This window comes from Danio rerio, chromosome 1 (genome assembly GCF_052040795.2).
Source record: "Danio rerio strain M-AB ecotype USA chromosome 1, GRCz13ab, whole genome shotgun sequence".
NCBI lineage: Eukaryota > Metazoa > Chordata > Actinopteri > Cypriniformes > Danionidae > Danio > Danio rerio.
The window spans coordinates 42,215,001-42,234,926 of record NC_141021.1 but is presented as its reverse complement, the minus strand read 5'-3'; the positions used below and the strand labels follow the sequence as shown (position 1 = coordinate 42,234,926).

At 34.9% G+C, this 19,926-nt stretch overlaps 2 protein-coding genes across 6 annotated transcripts in view; one reads left to right on the top strand and one right to left on the bottom strand.

Annotated features, from left to right (window-relative positions):
* The first annotated feature begins 1,195 nt into the window (after positions 1-1,195).
* Positions 1,196-13,868, top strand: tmem134 (transmembrane protein 134). The gene is given in 8 exon segments (NM_200369.1): positions 1,196-1,250; positions 4,277-4,527; positions 4,612-4,679; positions 7,457-7,543; positions 7,679-7,755; positions 7,965-8,009; positions 9,913-9,966; positions 13,023-13,868. Coding segments are annotated over 7 exon segments (621 nt in total). The 5' UTR covers positions 1,196-1,250; positions 4,277-4,320; the 3' UTR covers positions 13,106-13,868.
* Positions 9,038-19,926, bottom strand: part of irf2a (interferon regulatory factor 2a) — a 21,531-nt gene continuing 10,642 nt past the window's right edge. The window contains exons 7-10 of one of the 5 annotated variants that reach the window (XM_087235219.1): positions 19,723-19,857; positions 19,592-19,635; positions 16,695-16,964; positions 9,038-10,191 (exon numbers count right to left, since the gene is read on the bottom strand). In XM_087235219.1, coding sequence (XP_087091345.1) covers positions 10,162-10,191; positions 16,695-16,964; positions 19,592-19,635; positions 19,723-19,857 — 479 coding nt within the window. In that variant the 3' untranslated portion in view covers positions 9,038-10,161. Of the gene's footprint in view, positions 10,192-13,064; positions 16,965-19,591; positions 19,636-19,722; positions 19,858-19,926 lie in introns of those variants that run through there. The other 4 variants (XR_015475532.1, XR_015475534.1, XR_015475533.1 and 1 more) reach the window with 4 other exon arrangements.

Genomic DNA, 19,926 nt, shown 5'->3' with positions numbered 1-19,926 from the left:
TATAACTTAATATAAAGGAAACGGATGAGTTATAAAAAAATTCACCCCCCTCACAGTTGTCATGAAGGGTAATATTAGCTGTATTAACCAAAATCTTTTTTTGTACCAGGCTGTAAACACCTTTTTTTCTGCTGTAAAGTTGGCCATTCTAACAGTGGGCTCAATTGAAATTTGCTCTGTTTTGGAGCCAGGAGCGGCCAGGACTAGCGGAATTTCAGATGAATTGCAGTTTTAGTTACTTCCGTATTGGCTTCCTGAGGGAGAGCGGGAGGTTGCCGCTTGGTTTTGAACCATGGGTAATGGTTTAAATTGGTTCTTTGCACAGTCATGTGCTGGTCAATACCCTTTTCGGACCATCACATGACTAGCAAGAAACCAGCTTAAACCAGCAAATTTACCCGTAGGCCTATCAGTAAATTTTATTATGTTCTTTTTACAACTTGTTAAATTAAGAACAAAAGACATGGATTTGACAAGTTTGCTTATGCACAACACAGTGCCTCAGTGGTTAGCATTGTCGCCTCACAGCAAGAAAATCGCTGGTTCGAATCCCAGCTGGGTCAGTTGGTTAGATTCTGTGTGGAGTTTGCATGTTCTCCCTGCGTTCGCGTGGGTTTCCTCCGGTGGCTCCGGTTTCCCCCACCGTCCAATGACATGCAATATAGGTGAATTGGGTTGGCAGAGTTGTCTGTAGTGTATGAGTGTGCATGCATGTTTCCCAGTGTTGGGTTGCAGCTGGAAGGGCATCCGCTGCGTAAAAACATGCTGAAAATTTGGGAGTTCATTCTGCTGTGGCGACCCCAGATTAATGACGGAACTAAGCTGAAAAAAAATGAATAAATTAATTTCACTATTAAGCATAATGTGTATTAAATACAACTTATAAACATTGGAATACACAAAAGCAAATATCAGTTAAAACTATAAATATACCTGTCTCATTAAAATATTGTTTCAATATGCAGCATTAACCCAAAGACTATGGAGGAAAGGGACTTTGTTTTACTGACCTCACTGACTCCTCCAATCCTCCAGGCGTCGCTGAAGACGCCACTGGTGCTTTTGTCTGTTTAGACTCAACCCACAAAAAAAGAAGCAGCTGTTCCTAGCAAAGTTTAGGTTAAAGTTTTTCGCCGGCGAGTAAATAATACTTTTAAACAGATTTACTAATATTGTGTCCCCTAGAGGCGACGCACGAGCCATGGCATACAGATGTACGTGTAACTGATGAGGATCAAGAGTAATGGACAGTGAGTAGAAGATTCTTCCTTTGTAATTTTGCGCTATTGTTGCTGTTGATAACGGGATGTTCGTCTCTTTAACTATTCAGACAAACGTATTCAGATTTAAAGCAGAAAGCGTTTGCGTCAAATAAAAATAACTGATGTTGTTCATGAAACACAGGATTATAGATGTATGATTATTATTGTGTTATTGCAGATATGATACACGCTTCTAGACATATTTAGGGTGGATGCAAACATTGTGTTGTTAAGAACAAGCGGAAGAGTGTGTCAGTCACATGCTTCCTCAGGGCAACTGTTATGTCATACTAGGGCTTTTCTTCCACATCTGAGCCTACATTATCCTCATCAGATTATAAATTAACATCTGTTAAATGTTATAAAACAACTAATAGTTGTCCTTACAGCAAATCCAAAGAGTTTTTCTGTTTTCACCAGGGCCATTCAGGATGCAGTACTGAAATAGGCGAGATTTTGAAAAAACGTATTTCAATAAAAATAATAAAAGCAAATATTTTGATATCTAAATCAAAATATTTATGATCAATTGAGGATTTAACATCTGTTAAATAAGATTGATCAACCAAAGATTTAATGATTTCATGTTTTGAGCTGAAACGCTAACAGTTTTAATCAGTGTTAATTTTGAAAGCAAATTTTGATTTAGTTTTAGTCTTAGTCTTTTCACTAAAATTCCATTTTAGTTTTAGTCATATTTTAGTCTTCTGAATCATTTTCGTTTTAGTCGACTAAACCTACTCTTATGATGTTGTATGAATGAACACTGGTTGAAATAGAGCAATTCCAGTGTTATGGATGTGACATTTGCAGTAAAATCTCAAAATATAAATTGACAGAAAGTACATGTTAACATTATATTGAAACATCTGTTTATATTTTCCTAAACGACTAACCACAGAGTTGTGGGTAAGGCCAGACAGAATCTGCAGACATTTTTTGCTATTTCTGCACAGAATTTTGATACAAATCTGCAGATTTATGCGGAATTATTTTAGGATGTATCATAACTAAAAACATAATGTATAAAATAAAAATAATACCTTTTTAACTTTTATATAATGTTAACAATGCAAATCCAATTAGATCCACTTATTTGGTAAACAAATTAAGTCTGTCATATAATACATCTAATAAAGGACATAAAATATCACTTTTCAAACTGTATTGTGATTAAATCATGTGAACATTTTCATATCAGTCAATAATATTTCTGAAATTAATATAAAAACTGAATAAAAGTAAAATTACAAAGTAAATAGATACACTCAATGATGGGCTAAAAATCTGTGGAAATCTGCAGATTTGTACACGTGCAGATTCCGTGTGGGCCTAGTTATGGGATAAGAAAAATATTATTCCGTAAACACTTTTTATATTTTAAATATGGGTATTTAGCATGCGTTATAGATGTGACCAAAAAAAGTTAGCGAGTTTACAGTATACAACATACTTTGTATAAATTCTGTGAATGAAACTGCACAACCCAAAATAAATCATGCTAATTGAAAGGATAATAGCTGGCTCTCTATAAAACAAACATGATTGTTCATATTTTATTTGACGTTTTTGCATTTATGAGCAAAAAGCTTGGTTATGTGACATCTCTTCATTATGGATGTGACGGATGTGAAATTTCTACTTGTGTGAATTTAGTAAATCAAATGTAACAGTTTGAAAACATTGACAGACATTTTTGAGACTTTTTGCAGTACTGTAAAATACAGGCCTACACAAAAAAACCTAGAAAGGATTTTGCTATTATGCTGAAAACCTTTTTTTTTTTTTTTGCTTTGCACGGTTGACATTTGCGTGGAATTGATTAATAGTTAGTGTTTAAAACAGAGTATGATGGTTTATGATTTTTTTTCACCAAATGTTGTAGTAGTTGTCCAAATTAACAAATAAAAAGTATGAAAATCATCCATTATCATAAAATTATTATTATTGAAATAAATATTTTAAAATATGATTTAAATAACTTTTTCATTAAATAGACAGATATATAAAGACAAAATGGATTAAAACTCAAAAAAGTACAACATTGATTAAAATAAATACAAAAGATAAACAAATTCACCACTGTTGAAAATATATTCTTTAATTTATTTATTTGAATTTTCATAATGCATATTTGATCATTATACAAAAAACAAGTATAAAAGTATGAAAATCATTCTCTTATAATAAAATAATGAACACATCTTTAAATTATTAAATAGAGATACATTTGATTAAACACAAATAAATACAGATTTGATTCAAATTAATAAAATATAAATGCATAAATACAGCACTGATGAATAATATTTTTATTCATATTATAAATGGGATCTTTATAAATATAAAAAAATATATATTTTACATTTTAGAACAATGAAACACCTTTTTTGCCTTTTATTTAGTAGACCAATGACTTTGAACAGGTCTGTCCATTAGCCACAGTGTGCATCTCTGATTTAAAGCCAGAAATATAGCTTGCATTTCTTTCCTGAAAGTTTTTGGTAGGCTCGGGAATGCTATGAAAAGGAATGCTATAAAAGCTGAGCCATTTTAGCAGCTTTATTTTTCTTTTTTGAAACCATTTGAGAGTTTCCTTGGCTGTGTTTGGTGTCTTGCTAAAACATCAACCCTGGTTTCATCTTCATAATCTAGTAATGTAGTTATTCAAAATGAAGCAGCTACAGTAATATACATTTACACTGACGAGGGGCAGGGCTGCTTAATAACTACTGAAAGATTTCCGCTGCTGTCTGGATTTTCCATGCTTCTACACCTCCCTTTCTTTATGTGTTTAATACCTAACTTCATTACTTTGGTTGTTTCTGACATCTGGTGAAGATTTCAGGTTAACATCTATATATTTTCTATAATAAAGAATAAAATGGTGTAGACTCGGGAATGCTATGAAGAGATTCTGAGAGAAATAAAATGTTGTCGAAGGGCAGTCAGTTCACTGTTCTGCATTATAAAAAAACTTAATGCCAGAACTAAATTTTCTCTGATCTTTGCAGTGCTTTCCACTTAACATCTAGTCAGCGTCTGAGGGCCAGTAGCAATGGGGACACAGTTCACAATCGATGACGCGTTCGTCCTGGAGGGGGAGGAGGAAGGTGTGGTGCCTGAAGAGGATGCGGGGGAGTGGAAGGGCAGAGAGAAAGACGGCAGCGGAGAGATGACATTTGGACCTCTTTCTTTTACCAAAACACAAAGTCATCCTTCTGGATCTGCCGGCACTCCTGAACACAGCAATCTGAAATATCAGGTTGGTGTTTTCACTTATGTCAATTTATCTTTTAGAATCTTTTATGGGAAAATGTGTGATGTATTATTTTGCTTTCACCCACAGAACCTGGAAAATGAAGATGCTTTGGGTGGCACTGTGAACTCCTCTTTCAATAACTTCTTCAAAATCAGGTTTGGCCATTCACACTATTTATTTGAAGGTTTTAGCTTTGAATGAAATAACTGTGATATATTGTACAAAATAAATGATGGGATGCACTAAAATAGTTAATAATAATAAAGTTATTAATAAATAAAGTCAGTGTAACAAATCAGTAAAATGATTTGGAATTGTCAGTGTTGATGGATTTATCTTGTCATTATTAAACACTACATTGCTTGATCAGGCTTTCTAAATTCTTGCAAAGTAAATGTTGAAGCAGGTTGCATATTCATCTCAAAAATATGTTAAATATATTCTAAGAAAAAATATACTAAATTGTTATATGGAGTAATAGTTAAATACCCAGCTAAGTTGTTCAATATTTAATATCATTGTTATCGAGGTTATTACATTAATACATATCTTTTGTTCCCGGTGTTGGTTTGCGGCATCCGCTGCATAAAACATACGCTGGATAAGTTGGCGGTTCATTCCGTGGTGGCGACCGCTGATTAATAAAGGAACTAAGCCGAAAATAAAATAAATGAATGAATAAAATATATTTTTTTATATTTTCCTTATCTGCCCAATTTTGATCTCAATATATTTTTATTATTTTATTTTTTTTACTTTTAAGGAGTACAAAAGATAAACAAATACAGTACTGTTAAAAAACTATTCTTTTATTTAGTTAAGTATTTTTAAGTTTTTTAATACGTTTTTTGTAATATATATTGGATCTTTATATAAAAAAAGAAATTAACAAATGATGAAAATCATACACTTATCATAAAAATAACCAATACAACATTATTAAATTAAATTATGCAATAGACAGAGATGAAACAAATAATAACACAAATAATTACACTGATTAAAATGACAAGTATATTTCAAGTGGACCCATATATTTTTTAAAAGCTTTTTTATTAGTAATTAAATATCACAAAATGTTGTATTCTCAATATTTGTGGAATTTTATTAAATTTTATTTGTTGTATTTTTTAAAATGTTGATGTTGTATGTGCCATAAAATGACCCGTGAAGCTGATAAACTTAAAATCTACTGTTACTGTACTACATTAAGTTTCTACAGGTTACACTTGATTAAAATGTTGGTTTACAAATCTGCTCCTATACATAATTTACACATTTTTTTTATTACACATTTTTCTTGTAAGAAATGCAAGGTTGTACATGCAAATATTAAAACACTGTGACGCCAACAACTTTTTTAAAAATACATTTTATTCCAGCATTTTCATTTTCCACAATTGTTTCATTCAGAAAACAACAAGTGACAGATTTGCCAAACAAACAAGTCATTAAATTAGTAATTAAAAGAAAATGAAAAGAAAAAAAATGAAATATTTTATGTACAAATAGCTTTGAATAGGCAAATGTCTTTCCTTACGTGTGTGTGATCATATATATACTGTAGCTAATGATTGAATAATTAGCCCTCATGCAATTAAAATAATTTTCAAATACTTCTAAAGTGCTGTTTAACGGAGAGATTTTTAAACCTAATGGGGTTTAAACCTGTTTTATTTTCTGTCTTTGCCTTAATGAGGGTGAACAATATTTTCCTAGTTATTTCGCAAGATACTATAGTAATGGGCTTAAAGTTAATTAGGTTAACTGGATAAGTTAGATTATTAAGATAAATCATTGAACAGCAGTGTTTTATTCTGTAGCCAATCGAAAAACAAAAAAATATAAGGGGTCTAATAACATAGATCTTTAAAATAATTTTTTTTTGTATTTTTTTTATTCCAATCGAACTAAAAGAAATAAGACTTTCTCCAGATGAAAACTGTGAAAACTCTCTCTGTTACTAATAAAAGCGTCATAATTTGTCCTGGTAATTTCTAATTCTAAAGGAGCTGTTGACATGAAATTGACCCAGATTTGGTAAAAACAAAAACACAACAATCCAAACATACAATAAGAAAAATCTGTATGGATTTCCTTTTTGGTGCAATGAAGAGACACAAAGAGAAAGTACTGAACTGAAATGTATTTTATACGTTGTGAACAAGGATTTTGTTTTTTTAGTAATGACAGCTTCTAGACATGGAGAATAGTTCTGTGGGTCTCATCCAGTGCTTAATTTGTAAATTGTGAGGTCCCGGAACAGATCAGCTTAACGGATCTGGCATGTTACCAGAGAGAAGGAGTGGTAATGGAGTATTTGCGCGTTGTGGACAATAGTGAGGAGCTTTGGGAAAGTGAAGAGGGGGGAGTCGCGGAAAAGTGTGATCGGTACAATGAGGTGCTGGATCCGGCACAAATTAAGCTCTGGTCTATCAAATCTGATTTTCAGTTCTTATTTTCTATTGGATTTGAATAAGCTGAGCCATTCTAGCAGCTTTCTTTTCTTTTCTGAAACCATTTGAGAGTTTCCTTGGCTGTATTTAGACTGAGTGTCTTGCTAAAACATCCACCCTGGTTTCATCTTCATCATCTAGGTATTGAGACTGAAGCAGAGAATATTCATTTACACTGTCGAGGGGCAGGGCTTCTGAATAACTACTGAAAAACTTCAGCTGCCGTCTGGGCTTTCCATGCCTTTCTACACCTCCCTTTCTTCATGTGTTCAATACTTTTCCCCTGTGTCATTTCATTTTATTTAACATAACTTCATTTCTAAACTAATTAAGTTTTGTTTTCTTTGTATGCATAATTACTCTAGTTGTTAGAATATTTTCTAAGGAATAACATGGTGAAAAATGGTTCAATATTCATTTTACCTGCTGTTTGCTAGTCATTTTATCTTCAACTGTCATTATTTTGTGTTTTGCAGTGATCCTGCTACTTTGTCCTACTGCAGCTCTCAGTGGTCATTCAGCACACTCAGCTCAGTCACACAGCTGTCTGCTCACTGCTGCGGGTAACAATCTCTATTCATAATCTTCAGCATGAGATTTTTAAGCTGAAGTTAATTAAATCTCTCAGGTCGCCTTCATTTAAATCATGTGATATTTGTTCCATTTCTCATTATTTATTGCATGTGGATTGTTCTCAGGTGGACGTCTCACCCACTAGTGAAGAAGAACAGACGAGTGGTTCTCGCCTCATTCCTCCTGTTAATCACTGGAGTTGGTAAGACTTTCATCCCTCTTGATCATAACAAGTAGTCGAGATCTCGGGGGGGAAGGTGTTGTTTGTGTCTGACTTGTAAAGTGCTGTCTGTATTTATCTTGCTGTCAACTGTGATCTTAAGCACAGATGGTGAATTCAGATGTGATCGTCAGCTGCTTAGTAAATGTATTATCTTTCTTCCCCCCCTCTCTGTGCCTCTTTCCTATCAGCTTTGATCTTTACAGGCATTGTCATACAGTTAAACCCTCACGCAGGTAAGCGCTGTCAGAGATAATGGCTCTAAATACAGATGAGATATAAACAAGATTGCTTTAGCACACAAACCTATGCGCACATGTTATGCAGTTAATAAATCAGTGCTCTGCATGCCTTAAAAGTCAGTCTGCAGTTTCAGACATAAAGGCCCGTACTGAGTGCTACTGTGAGGCTTCACACTGAATATGAAACTACTGTTCTCCTATGGCAAATGACTACTAACCACAACCATGCCATTTGCCCCCTTCCATTTGTATCCTATTCTAATTGTACATTAAAGGGATAGTTCACTCAAAGTTGAAAGTTTACTCGTCATTTACTCGTCTATTGTTTTCAAGCCCTTATGAGCTTCTTTTTTTCTGTTGAATGCAAAAGAAGATATTATGAAGAATGTCTTAAACAAGTGATGACAGAATTATTGTTTGTGTATGAACGCTCCCTTTAACCTCATACACCGCTCAATATACAAAAATAAAAATAAAAATTTAAAACCACAAACACAAACTATCTACCATACTTGACATGACTTTAATAATCTATTAAACTGAATCCCATTTTCACTGCCATTTTTCCAGTCACTGTAACTTTTATTAGATTGCTCTTTGTTTTTTGGATATCAAAAATGACAAATGCTTGGCATGCTTTTTTTTCTTACGGAAAATTTCACCAATCTTGCCAAAAGTGTAACTGCAAATTTGGCACATGATCCAAAGCTCAAAATGTGCTCAAACTGACGAAGGGCAGAGCTGCCGAAAAACTACTAAAAGATTTCAGCTGCTGTCTGGGCTTTCCTTGCCTGTCTACAACTCCATTTCTTTATGTGTTCATGAAAGAGGATGAAAGATGCCTCATATAATTGGAAAAATCCATACATTCTGCCATGACTGATCGCGGCTGGTGTGAATAGCTTCATAGGAATCTATTTTTTTGATTCAAAAGCGTCTTCGCCTCGTACTTTTATACTCTGTGTGAAAGTGTCTTTAGGGTGCATTCACATTTGGTTTGGACAAAAAAAACAAACAAACAATTGTTTCTGGTTTGCATAATGTTTACTCTCATTCTTAAGATCAAAACTGAAGAAAAAAAAATAATGTTTTTAAAAATGACAAATATTTTGCAATGGAACTGAACATCTAAAACATTGCTGATCTAAACGTATTTATTGTAACTTAATACATGTCATGATCATTTCATGTTGTGACTTATAAAAAAGGGATTAATCACCCAAAACTGAATCTTCTGTCATCCTTTACTCAACCTTCGCTTGTTCCAAACCTTTATGAGTTGTTGAACAGAAAATATATATATTTTAAATGTTGGAAACCTGTAACCATTGACTTCCATAGTATTTGTTTTTCCATCTATGAAAGTCAATGGTTACAGTTTTCAAAATATTTCATGTTGAACTAAAAAAGGAAACCCAAAAGGAATGAAACAGCTTGAGGGCAAGTAGATTTTTATTTTTTGGGTGACCTATCCCTTTAAGACTCAAAACAGCAGCAGCAATTTCTTTACTGCACCTGACAATAGACAGCATTGGAATTATGGCAAGAAAAAATCGTATTCTGACTTTTATGGTCATATCTTGTTACATCATGTGCTGTTTTTAGTTTGTTTAGATGTCTTTTGTCTATACTGTGTTCATATATCAGTTGACTGGCACCAGACCTCATCTGTAAGTGGACAGAGACCCACTTATTGAGTGGTCTTGGCCCACTTGTTTGTTACTCACCAAGGTCCGGATGGCAGATTCATACTTGTTTACATGAAGTTTATTTAAATCAAACCAAACCTCCCAAAGTTTGAACACACCCTAAATAACCAGTTTCATGTCAATTTTATAAGAGAATAATCATAATGTAATGCCATTTAAGTAATGCTTATATTAATGCTCCTTTTTAGGTGTTTCGAGTGCAATTTTCTTTGTTCCTGGATTTCTCCTCTTCATTCCTGGTGGTAAGATCCAATTGGTTTTATTTTATGGAGCCAACTTTGTTTTAGTGTGTATCAGTAATGGATTTTGTACCTTAGATATTGTGTTATAAACTGTCTGTTACTGTATAATGCAGTCAAGAGATGTTCCCACAGAAAATGGACTTTACACAAACAGCATTTTTAAAGGGATCGTTCACCGAAAAATCAAACTTGACATCATTTACTCATCTTCCACTTGTTCCATACCTGTTTGAACACAAAAGAAGATATTTCTAGCCACTTGTAGCCATTGACTCCTATAACACTACCTGACAAACGTCTTGTCATTGATCCCAGTTGTAAGAGCAACAAATAGTAACTTGATTTCTTGTTGATCATTTGGAAAAGTGGCAGAAGTTAGATTTCTGGTCATCTGTCGAACTGCATTACAAATACTGCAGAAGACCTATTGGAACCCGCGTGAACCCAAGAGCTTCACAGAAATCAGTCAAGTTTGGTGAAGGAAAAATCATGGTTTGGGTTTACATTCAGTATGCGAGAGATCTGCAGAGTGGATGGCATCATCAACAGCCTGAGGTATGAAGACATTTGTGCTGCCTATTACATTACAAACAGCAGGAGAGGGCAAATTCTCCAGCAGGATAGCGCTCATTCTCATACTTCAGCCTCCACATCAAAGTTCCTAAAATCAAACAAGGTCAAGTTGCTCCAGGATTGGCCAGCCCAGTCACCAGACATAAATATTATTGAGCATGTCTGGGGTAAGATGGAGGAGGCAGTGAATATGAATCCAAAGAATCTTAATGAACTCTGGGAGTCCTGCAAGAACGCTTTCTTTGCCATTCCAGATGACTTTATTAATAAGTGATTTGAGTCATTGCAGAGATGTATGGATGCAGTCCTCCAACCTCATGGGAGTTATACACAATATTAATTCTTGCTCCACTGCACCATGACTTTATATTCTATACTGGACATTATGTCCAAATTAAATGATTAAAGATCAAGGCATGATCATGTTTTATTTGGGTGAAATAAGCATAATCTAGAGCCTTTACCTTTCATAAAAGCCACTTCTGATACCAAATGATCAAGTAGAAGTCAAATTATTATTGGTTGTTCCTAAAACTTGGATAGGCAAGACTTTTGTCAGGTAGTTAATAATTATCTACTATGGTTGTTAATAGCGACTGTTTTCCAACATTCTTCTAAATATCATCTTTTGTGTACTAAACACACCTTTACACCCATGCATTTTCAGTTTAAAATGCATGCAGTTTGTTACTGCTACATTTATCATCTACTACTCCAGCATCATCTTTGACCCTGTTTTAATTCCTAAACAGACATAGACAGACTGAAATTCAAGCCAAAGTCGCTCTGACTGATCGTCTGGATTATTGTGTATTGTTCCCTGATTAATTAAGCTCCTCTCATGTGACCATTACACCACCAGTAGACAGCTAGTTAGTGTAGATGCCGACAAAATATGCACATGCATAGTAAGCGTAAATGAATGGTCACTAATGCATTTTAGGCTAGATCGGTTTTCTGAAAGTAAAAAACAGCAGTCTGGATGAGTGTTTTCATTTTAAAAATGTTGATTTAAAAAACAATACCGCACTACTGTGTATGGCAAGTTGAGTAAATGATACTTTTGATTAGGGCTGCACAATATATCAATTCACATCGATATCGCAATATGATCATTGGCAATAGTCACGTCGCAAGTATATGCAATGTTCAATTTGGATTATAATTGACCATTTTTCAATTGTTTTTTGAAGCCTGGGAGATTATACCATTTGTAACTTTGACAAATTAATAACTATTTTAAACAAAGACTATAAGGATTATTATTTTACATTTGATTATTCAATTACTGCATACCTGAATAGAGATCGACTCGCTGAAAACGCTGCTTATTTAATTGGTATCTTATTTTCTTTATTGAATTAATGCTTGTTGATTGTTTCTACAGAATTATCCCAATCAATCTAAAATCATAAATTCTTTCCAAATAGATATTCAACAAATCTAGTCAAATTGTATTCAAATCGCAATTTTTTATCGCAGAAGAAAATATTGCAAAGTTTGTTTTTTCCCATATTGTGCAGGCCTACTTTCGATTATCATCAGTGTGTTTTTAACCTAACTCAAATTTGAAAAGATAAAATTAGCATTTTTAATAAAATCTATCTATCTATCTATATATATATATATATATATATATATACACACACAGTTGAGGTCAGAATTATTAGCCCCCCCCAAAATAATTAGAAAATAATTTTTTCCCCAATTTCTGTTTAACGGAGAGAAGATTTTCTCAACACATTACTAAACATAATAGTTTTAATAACTCATCTCTAATAACTGATTTATTTGATCTTTGCCATGATGACAGTAAATAATATTTGACTAGATATTTTTCAAGACTCTCCTATACAGCCTTAACTAGGCAGGTTAGGGTAATTAAGCAAGTTATTGTATAACAGTAGTTTGTTCTGTAGACAGTTGAGAAAAAATATAGCTTAAAGCAGTCCTAATTTTGTCCCTAAAATGGTGTTAAAAAAAAACTGCTTTTATTGTAGCCAAAATAAAACAAAAGACTTTCTCCAGAAGAAAAACTATTATCAGACATACTGTGAAAATTTCCTTGCTCTGTTAAACATCATTTGGGAAATATGAAAAGAAAAACTTAAAAGGGGGCGAATAATTCTGACTTCAACTGTATATATCTGTAAAATCTTGGAGCTTAGAATACTTTGAGAAAAGCCAATTCTAGATGAAATGTGTTTTGTGGTTTTTATTCTGTATTGTACATTTATTTATTTATTCCTATTCTTGTTTGTTTGATCTTTACATGTGAATTTCTATTATGATTGAGTTTTTATTTCTGCGCATTAATCATTCTTCCATTATTTGTTTCATTTTTCTTTTTCCACTTTCTTAATTGTGCAACAGATACCTTGATATTGCACCTTGAATTTCTTATATGCTTTTATATAATAATAAAAATAACAAAAAAATGTAGAGGAAAAACAACTTAACCCTGTGCTCTTCATTTTTTTCAGTCTATCATGTGATCTATATAAGCTGTGCAGTTCGGGGACGAAGAGGATTCAAGTTTTTTTATTTGCCGTACTTTGAGAAGTAACAAAAGTTTCTCTTTACATCATCCAGACCAGTAGTCTGGATCACCCAGCATTTCAAATCCCTAAAAATGAAGTAAGGGGGATGACTTCTTTTTACAACCTCAGTTACTTGTGGTTTTTTTAAAAAACTATTTCAACATTTGTTTGGTTGTAAAAGCCAGTCTGTATGCAATTCTAATTTCTACAGAAAGAACTAACAGCAGAGCTTCAACTGTGATTTACTGTCAAGTGCAACAATGTACAATCTTACTTCATCTGTGTTCACAGAATTTGAGAAGCCACATGTGATTGAGATTTTGTATATTTAAATGTTCTCAATTCAGTGAAGCAAACTTTGAGTTCAGCAATTATTATAAGCTGGTTATAGATGTACAAAGTTTTGTCTTATGTAGTGCGCCATTAATAACATGAACTTGTTCACCACTAGCATTGTGTAGTGAAAATTAAATAATAGAAAACAAAGCAAATGACATGAAGAAAACCAAGCAATTTACCATTTAGGCCACCACACACACGCACACATGCACTCTATACTTGTAAAACATTGACTTTCATCTTCCACCTATTGTAAAATCATTTAAGATGCAGCAACCAAAGTGACATGCTTTTGGACTGAACGTTTTTCTTAACTATTACCACTACTAACACTTTAAACCACTGTTTTAGTCCTAAAACAAATGTGTTGAAAAGATTTTGTATTGTGTAATGTGTTTTTTTTTATCTTTATGACACTACAATAAACCTGTTTTTATATTTGCTTTTAAATCTCTGCTGTATTCATTCATTATGACTGTAAAAATACATTTCAAACTCATTAAAACAAAAAGAAGTCGCTTTGTAAAGATAATACACAACTCTAATCTGTTAAGCATCTCTATTCAAGTATTTCTAGCCCCACTGACACAGGAGAGCTCAACTTCAAGTAAAACTGTAAAACATCCCTAAGCAGACAGTTTAGTAATACAATAACAAAAAGAGAGACAATTTTATATGAACATACACAGAATCCCTTAAAACAGGGGTGTCCAAACTCATCCTGGAGGGCTAATGTCCTGAAGAGTTGAGCTCCAACCCTAATCAAACACTTCAGGTGAAGCAGCTAATCAAGCTCTTACTAGATATACTAGAACATGGGTCTCAATCTCAATTCCTGGAGAGCCGCAGCTCTGCACAGTTTTGCTCCAATCCTATCAAACGCAGCTGATCCAAAGAGTCTTGAACACCTTCATTAGTTGGATTAGCTGTGTTTGAGCAAAACTTTGCAGAGCTCCGGCTCTCCAGTAATTGAGTTTGAGACCTATGTACTAGATACGTCCTGGCAGGTGTGTTGACACAAGCTAAACTCAGCAAGACATCAGTCCTACAGGACCAAGTTTAAACACCACTGCCTTAAATGGTTAGTTCACCCTAAAAAATAAAATTCTTGCTAATTACCCTCATGTGGTTCCAATTCCCTGAGACCTCCGTTTATCTTCGGAACACAAATTATTTTATATATAAATATAAGAGCTCCTTTATCATCTGTAGAATGTCCAAAAGGAACATATATATATATATATATATATATATATATATATATATATATATATATATATATATATATATATATATATAAACACTCCATAAGACCTCAGTGTGGTTAAACTGTAAGAGCTCTGCAAAGTTTAGCTTCAACCCTGATCAAACACAGCTAATCCAACTAATAAAGGTGTTCATGACTCTTGAGCACCTCGATTATTTGAATCACCTGTGTTTGATCAGGTTGGAGCAAAATTGTGCAAAGCTGCGGCCCTTCCGGAATTGAGCTAGATTACCTATGCTGTAATCACCTAAAGCTCCAAAAGCTATGTGTGCCAAACAATTTGTAAAAACTAATTTGTTTGCCTTTGTCTTCTAATGACATGTCAGGGTACTTTAGTAAATACGCACCCTCAGGAAGACTCAGGCAAACAAAGTCTTTTTACAGTGTTTTTGGGGCACAAAAGTGTTCTTGGACCTTCATATGATCACAGATGAACCACTGAAGTCACATTATTTTTTAAAAACGTTTTTGGTTCCTTTTCTAGACTTTGAACATCTCAGGACCATTGTTGTCTATCGAGGGTCTGAGAGCTCTCAGGTTTTATCCATAACATAGGTCTCAAATTCAATTCCTGGAGGGCCACAACTCTGCTCCAACCCTTATCAAACAGCTGATCCAAATAATGAAGGTGTTCATGACTCTTGAACACTGATTATTTGGATCAGCTGTGTTTGATAAGGGTTGGAGCAAAACTGTGCAGAGCTGCGGCCCTCCAGGAACTGAGTTTGAGATCTATGCTGTAATCACAAATACTCCAAATACTCTTTTGTGTGCCAAACAATTTGTAAAAACTACTTTGTTTTCCATCGTCTTCTCGTAACGACATGTCAGGGTTGCACATTTTCTACAGGCAAAACAACGTGCTGCATCATGCAAGCATCATATTGACTGTGGTAAACACACCCTCCGGAAAACTCAGGCAAACAGTGTTTTTAACAGTGTTTTTGGAGCTTCATGTGGTCACAGATTAAATTTTTGAAAAGTTTTGGTTCCTTTTCTGGACTTTGAACATCTCAGGCCCATTGTTGTCCATGATCAGAAAGCTCTTAGGTTTCATCTATAACATGGTCTCAATCTCAATTCCTGGAGGGCCGCAGCTCTGCACAGTTTCGCTCCAACCCTACCAAACACAGCTGATCCAAATAATCGAGGTGTTCAAAAGATTCATGAACACCTCAATTATTTGGATCAGTTGTATTTGATTAGGAATGGAGCAAAACTGTGCAGAGCTGCGGCCCTCCAGGAATTGAGTTCAAGACTAACGATCTAAAATATCTCAATTTGTGTTCTGAAAGTCTCAAGGCATTGGAACTACATGAGGGTGAGTAATTAAGAACATAATTATCCTAAACCAGGGGTGTCCAAACTCAGTCCTAGAGATTTTAGCTCCAACTTGCCTCAACACACCAGCAAAGATGTTTCTAGAAAGCCTAGTAAGAGCTTGATTAGCTGTGTCTGATTAGGGTTGGAACTAAACTTTGCAGGACCGGCCCTCTAGGACAGAGTTTGGACACCCTAAACTAACTCTTTAAGCATCTCTTGCAAACTCTGATCTCAACTTTGTGCTTTAGAAAAGCATCTCAAGAATTCTCCTATTCTATTGAATTTTTGATCATTTAGTTACATTGGCTGTCCACAAGTAAATGTTACTCTAATGCAAACTCGTGTTCTCCCAATGCTGCAGCATTCCTAGCTTACACTGACAACCCTGTTATCAACTGTCACATCTGTGAGGTAGACTTGATACAATTCTGAAAATGAGGTAGTGTGTTGCTGAATAATTCTGAAATAGAATTACCTAATATAACGGATTCAGACAGCTAGTTTGGTTTTTAAGCTGAACATCAACAAGATTGTTTTAGCACCTAGGAGCACTTGATTAATGCTGAATTATTAGCCGTAAGTGTATCAGGTGAGCAGCAGCATGTTGTATGTTTCAGCTGTCTTCACTGTAGTGTCGTGTCGTGTTTTGCAACAGAGAGGTCCACAGCTTTAGATGTCGCACTTGCCTGAGAAGTTGTGCTGCTGGTGAGATCTGGAGTGAGGGCTGGGCTCGATGGTTCTCCATCTGTGACATTACGGAAATTGAACAGGCAAGAAAACCATGGAGGAGTGTTATAAGCAACTAGGGGCGAGTCTTCTCTGGAGCTGGTTATTTTAAAATTCGTTTTTACTGATGTGAATAGTGTGTTTGGTGAGGACTGAGCTGATGGCGGGATCCTTAACACAGAAGCGCATGATGATTTTTGTGAAGATTTTAAAGACAGGTCCTGAGGAAGCTGAAGGGAGAGAAAACAGTTGATAAGTGTGGTTTAATGAGATCATGGATATTTCTACTTTACATGTCTATGTATACTCCTGTTTTTTTTATTAAATAATTTAAAGGGCACCTATTTGACACCTTTTTCAAGATTTAAGACCTTTTGTGGCTCCAGAATGTGTGTGTAAAGTTTCAGCTTAAAACATCTACCACATTGTTTATAGTTCCTTTTAGAACTTTGAGATTTTCTGCTTTAAACACTTTGTAGCTGTTTTTGTTGCCTGTGCCTTTAATGCTAGTTCTCCCCGCCCACTGTTCCCACGTGCCTGTCAGAGTGTGTTTTAGTTTTAAAATGGCGTTTTAGATCAAAAACAACCCGCGTTCTCACTAGCGTTTTACCGAGCGTCTTTGAACATATCTCTGTCCACACTACGCCACCAAAAAAGTATATCACTTGACCGTTCGCGCACTCTGGGCATGTGCGTTCTGGTATAAACAGAATGCATGCGTCTCACTCGGCATTTGCTTATTGTTAGTCAACAAACGCCGGTTGAACATTAAACGCGATGACAAAGAAAGAAAGAGAGGTATTTTTGTGGACAGACAACGAGGTCCAGTTGTTACTAAACTTAACAAATAAATAACTGCACAATGGCGCCTAAAACAGACAATAGTGCAAACAACGCTCCCATTTCTGTGCTCATGTTGTTGTTTACAGTACTGTCTTCTGGTAGCGTTATAGTCATGTGATAGAGGCTTGACGAATAAGGGAAGGATACAGTGACGAAGGCAATGACATAAAAACCCTAATCAGATAGCGGATCTCAGCAGTCCTGCCTCCGTTTTCAGATGTCTCCGTTTTTCCTCATCCACACTAAGACGGAGCAGCAGCGTTTCAGAATGAAAACGGCCTCTGCAGCGTTTTCAAAACGCTCTTTTTTCGGCGCTCGAGAACTCCGGCGTAGTGTGGACGGATGGCGTAACCGTAGCAAAACTTATGTGTTTTAAAATGAAAACACATTAGTGTAAACGGGGTCTGAATCATTGGCTGCGTCAAATAAACAGCACATTGACAGACATGAACCAAGCAGATGTCACGTAACGTTTGAGAGAAGTACTACAGTAAGAACTTTCCCAATGATTATTTGATGTATGTGCTGTGGAGTTTCACCGATGAGTCACAAAATGTTGTTACAAAGTTCACACACACACGTTTGTTTTTGTGAAAAATGGGTACAAAACATAGGTTTCCATTCATTTTATACTGTTTAAACCGTATATTGTATTGCCCTCACCCCACCCTACCACTAAACCCAACCATCACAGGAGACAGTGTGCAGCTTTACTCTCTGATTAAACTCATCCTGTGGAACTTATAAGCTTTTTGAGAAATGAGGACATCCCCAATGTCCACATATTTCACCTCCTTTTTGTAATACCTGTGTCATACCCATGTCATTATAAAGATTTGTGTCCTGATATGTCACAAAAACACGTACACACACACTCGTGTTTAAATTTGCACGGCAAATGTGACTGGATGCATGTTAACATCTACTGCTGCATGGATTCTCGTTATGTTAATGTACAAGATAAACCTGATTTAAAGTCCACAAACCAGGATTGAAGCGCCTTCTGTTATAAATGTACTGACATGTGGTGATGATAAAGACGGTAAAATTGTGGCAATTCATTACAAACATACACTTTTAAAAACGTTTTAAACTTGTAAAACTTATTCTTGATCACATTTGATGATGATTGATGATCACAGAGCGCTAAACAGATCTTTTGATCCCGGTTGCTTCGTGCACGCCGTCTTGTTGTTGATATGATTATACGTGTTACTACATAAACATGTTAATACATGACTGTCAGTCAATTCTTTGGGAGGGGAAACCGCACTCCTGTCACGTTGTGGTGGGCCTCAAAATAGGAGGGATTTGGATCAAATTTTAATGTCAGGAAAAAAAAAATAAGACTTATTGTTTTTATATCACCTTCAATTTGACTCTGGACACTATACCTACACACAGTTCTGTCCAAACAGCTTACAAAAGATGATTTTCACCAAAGGTGCCCTTTAAGTCTTATTCTGTCTATAGATGCATTTAGTATGCAATTTTAAAGTACAGAAATACTAGAGTTTAAGGAATAGTTTTGATTATAAAAATTGCTTTTTAAATGATCAATTTCCACTTTTTTATTATTATCTTTTTAAAAAACTTTTGAATGGTTAAAAATTGCTTTATAACAAATATCTTTTGGTAAAATTACAATTATGATCAAATATGTTTACTATTACTGTCAAGCACAATCCATATTTTCAGAATAAAACAAGTTAAAAGTACTCTTTAACTTTAGAATGGTAGCAAGTTTCATTCATTCATTCTGCTTAGGCTTACTCTCTATTTAATTAGAGATCCCCATAGCAGAATGAACTGCCAACTATTCCAGAATATTTTTTTACGCAGCAGATGCTGCGTAAATGGGGAGAACATGCAAACTCCGCACAGAAATGACAACTGGCCACTAAATTTTTGTATTTGTTTAACAAATTGAACAAACTTAAAAGACTTTTTCACAACCTAAAAGTCATTAAAATATGAAAAGGAAAGTAATATTTTAAAACGTGTACATTCATACCTGTACTAAGTCTTCTTCACTGTATGTGCTCTCTGTGTCACTCTCTGTTGAGGCAAAGTATAGAATAAAACCCATAAAGACGTGCAGTTGCATTTGAGGACATTAGAGATGAATGCAAAAATGAACCCTACCACTGTACGACGAGACATGAGAATCCTGGAGAGGCCGAGTGGCCTGTTCTTCGGTCTCTGTTGCTACTTCAACAACTGCACACACATCAGGCGGTTCACCTACAGCCGCCTCTCTCTCAGGGCAGTTCTCCTGCTCTGTTATAATCGAGAACATCTTAAGAGACTTTACCTTTTATAATATTTCTACTAAAATACATTGGACTC